The sequence below is a fragment of the Schistosoma mansoni genome (assembly GCF_000237925.1).
Source record: "Schistosoma mansoni, WGS project CABG00000000 data, chromosome 3 unplaced supercontig 0077, strain Puerto Rico, whole genome shotgun sequence".
In the NCBI taxonomy this organism is placed as follows: Eukaryota; Metazoa; Platyhelminthes; class Trematoda; order Strigeidida; family Schistosomatidae; genus Schistosoma; species Schistosoma mansoni.
The window spans coordinates 70,857-75,120 of NW_017386007.1; the positions used below are offsets into that span (position 1 = coordinate 70,857).

Consider the following 4,264-nt stretch of genomic DNA (forward strand, 5'->3'; position numbering starts at 1 on the left):
TGGTCTAGCTTCAATTGACTCATGATTTCAGCTATGAAAATGCTAAATTCTCCACAAAACCCTTTCTGATCAATGAATTCAATGCAATTTGAATCATTATCTCAATCACTTTATTTTTCTAATATTTAAGTTCAAATGTGTAATTCTTCTTTTATTATTATTATTAGAAAACTTCTATTACAACTTCCTCTATCTTATAACAAACAGACTAATAATCTTAAACAAACGAAACAATTATCTTCCTCCTCCTCCTCCTCTTCTTCTTCTTCTTCCCCTTCTTGACATTTGGGAATCCAAAAAATAAAAAAATAATATGAATATTAAAAATACTTCAGTTTGGATTCCAAAAATTTTATTCACGTTATCACAATTAGATCATAATCAATTTTCCTCATATTTTCCTCATCCACCCACTCACCCACTCACCCATTCACCCACCACCCACTCACTCATCCACCTGCTCACTCACTCACCCCCCCTCTCTCTCTCTCGCTTTCAATCAATAATTATTGAAAGCCAAAAACAATAAAATACAAATAAATTTTTTTGTTTCAAAAAAATATATCGATATTTTTTTTTCATTTTTCGTTGAAAAATAATTTTTTTTTCTATTTTTTTTTCTTTTTTTAAAATTTTTTTTTCTTAAAAATTATTAAATAAATATGATATAAAATTTTTTTAAAAGCATTTCTAAAATCTGGTGAAAATATTGTATAAATAATTGGATTAAATAATGAATTTAAATAACCTAACCATAATAAAAAACTTTCAATAAAACGATATCTATTACATTTAATTAAACAAAATGGTAATATTAAAGTATATAAAAAAAATGGTAACCAACATAATAGAAAACAACTAGTTATGATGGATAATGTTCTAGCTGCTTTACTTTCATGATGACATTCTATACGTTCACGATAGAGTTCCATTTCATTTATATGATCAATAGTTATAGATTTAGATGAATTGAACTTTAAATGAAGAGGTTCTTTAAGGGATTGTTTACTATTATTAGTAATTTTACTATCATTAGTATGAGAAGTATTATTACTATTATTAACATTATTATTTTCACTATTATTACCACCATTATTATTACTATTATTATTACTGTTACTAATATTATTATTATTAATGTTATTATTATTGCTTTGATTATTATTACTATTATTATTATTATCATTATTTTTACCATTATTACCACCATTATCATTACTATTATTATCTTTACTATTTTTAATATTATTATTAATATTATTATTACGGTTATTACCATTACTATTATTTTTACTGTTATTATTATTAGTATTATTATTATTACTATTAATAATATTATTATAAGTAGTATAATTCTTACTATTAGTATTATTATTACTATTATTGTTACTATTATTATTAATATTATTATTACTATTATAATGATGATTATTATTTTTACTATTTTTTATATTATTATTAGTATTATCAATAACATTATTACTATTATTATTACTATTAATAATATTATTATTTTTACTATTACCACCACCATTATTATTACTATTACTGATATTATTATTAATATTATTAGCATTATTATTACCATCACTATTATTATTACTGTTATTATTATTACTATTATTATTACTGTTATTAATAGTGTTATTAATATTATTAGTATTATTATTATTGCCATTATTATTACCGTTATTATTATTACTATTATTGTTACTATTATCATTAATATTATTATTACTATTATAATGATTATTATTATTTTTACTATTTTTAATATTATTATTAATATTGGTAGTATTATTAATAATATTAATACTATTATTATTACCATTATTGTCACTATTACTAATATTATTATTGTAATTATTATTACTATTGATATTATTATTAATATTATTATTATTAGTATAATTATTACTATTAGTATTATTATTAATATTATTATTACCAATAATACTATTACTATTATTACTATTTTTATTACTATTATTATCAATAATATTATTATCATTACTATTATTACTATTATTATTATTAATATTATTATTCTTATAGTTAGTTTGTATCAATTGAGTAATATGTTGATGAATTGTTTGTAGATTCAAATCTTTAATTTGATTTTGATCTATTTTATAATTTTCATAAAGATCATAACATAATGGTGGTCTGATTTGATTTAATGATTGTTCATATGGTATAATATATGAATAGGTGCTAATTAAACTTTCATTTGAAGATAAATAAGGTGATATTGGATATAGGTTACTTTGTATATGATCATGAGAATGATTAAGTTCATTACGTAATTTTATTGAATCATGAGATGGATCAATGTAATCATCAAAAAGAGGATCTTGTAAATATGACAAATGATTGGTTATTTCTTCGGAATCGAATAGGATAGGACTTGGAATACATAATTCTCTGTTGAAGTTCTTCGGAGTGATCATAACACTTTTTAATTGAGGTGAAGCTTCATAGAGCTGTACTGATTCAGATTGATTTTCAATTTTCTTCATTTGAGAGAAATTAGAATTATGTTTCAAGTTGTAATTCGTTTCAACAATGGTTTTCTTCTTACTTATTACATAATCATTTGGTGATAGACATTTATTGAAGGATTTTATAGATTGAAAATCTGTCTGTTTGATTTCAGTAACATCTTCATTACTGGTTCTACTAGATGTTGACATTCTATCAGTAAGATCGTGATCGTTATGAATCTTCATTGTTGAACAAGAACATCTATTATTAGGTCCTATCATTTGGTTACTCATTTGTTTCAAACAATCATCTGTAGAATCATTTTGATGGAAATAACTATTTAAATGAAGACAACATCTATCATTCAATTCATTATGTATCATTGTTTTTGATGCATACAAGGTTGAATTGGGACAATTCACAGAACTATTACAATCTTCCGTTATATCGTCCTCATTCAATGTTTCAATATTCGAACATTCAGTTGGAGACATAATTATATTCGGTTGATTCATATGATGAGAATATGTAGCTATGCTACATTTCTCAGAACATCCAACTGTATCTACACTAAAATATGGTGATGAAGTTTCTTTTCCTGAATTACTTGATGTCATGTCTAAATATTCATTACTCGTTGGTGATGGACTACCTTTAGTAAACACTCTTAATGGACAACTACAAAAGAGATTGTTTATGCATATTGAGCATATTGAACATTTTTCAAAGAACTGTTTACGATTACTATTATGATGTTCATCATCATCGCCTTCATGTACATCTGTAAATCCCTCTGTTAATTTATTTGAACATGATGTTACTATAGAGAAAGCACGTAAAGTTCTTCGACGTATTCGTCTCCTAGCAGCTTGATAGATTTTCACATAGATACCAATTAAAAATGTCATTGGTAAATAGAATGCACCAACTGTAGAGAATATAGTAAATATATAATCTTTATTAATATTACATTCACCAACATAATAAACATCATTATAGAGATGATCATTTCTTGATCTATGAAATCGGGTTGGTAATGAAATGATCAAAGATAATATCCATATAATAATAAGCATAATGTAGATTGGTTTCTTTTTTTGATCTCTAATATAAGTTACACATGTAATTGCCCAATAACGATCAATTGCTATAGCAACTAAATGTAAAATAGATGAAGTACAACATAAAACATCCATTATTATCCATATATCACATAATGGTACACCTATTAAAATAAGAGAAAAACGTCATTAGAATGATTATGTAAACAAGAATATAATTAATCGTTTTTTTTTCATAGTTGAAATCATGAATCAATTCAAGATAGACCACAATGGAAAACCTGGAAGCACTGCTTGACGGCCGTTTAGTCATATTATGGGACTTCTCAGCACTACGCATCCACTTTAATCGTTTGACTAGACCCTATTAAACACTAGTAGTGAGATGAATTATTTACTCAACTAATTGGGGGGGGGGAATTAGTTTTGAATGAATCCTTTTTTTAATCACCAAACGTTTAGTTATGATTACTAGCATAAAGTGTAATTAACTATCATTTGAAACAAACAAATTGTAGAGATTGTAGTAATTTAATAGTTGAATTCATGAGTCAATTAAAACTAGACCACTATGACAAACATGGAAGCACTGGACGGTCGTTTCCTCCTATTGTGGGACTCCTCAGCAGTGCTCTGGCGCGAGACTGATAGGTCCAGGGTTCGAATCTCGCAAGTGCGGGATCGTGGGTGCGCACTGCTGAGGACTCCCACAATAGGAT

The 4,264-nt window shown here is 25.2% G+C and overlaps 1 protein-coding gene across 1 annotated transcript in view; it reads right to left on the minus strand.

The window, feature by feature from the left end:
• Nucleotides 1-626: 626 nt before the first annotated feature.
• Smp_197700 (G-protein coupled receptor fragment,putative) overlaps nucleotides 627-4,264 on the minus strand; it is a gene marked incomplete at both ends in the record, with an annotated part of 11,335 nt that continues 7,697 nt past the window's right edge. The window contains one exon of the mRNA XM_018791362.1: nucleotides 627-3,709. Coding sequence (XP_018645423.1) covers nucleotides 627-3,709 — 3,083 coding nt within the window. The remainder of the gene's footprint in view (nucleotides 3,710-4,264) is intronic.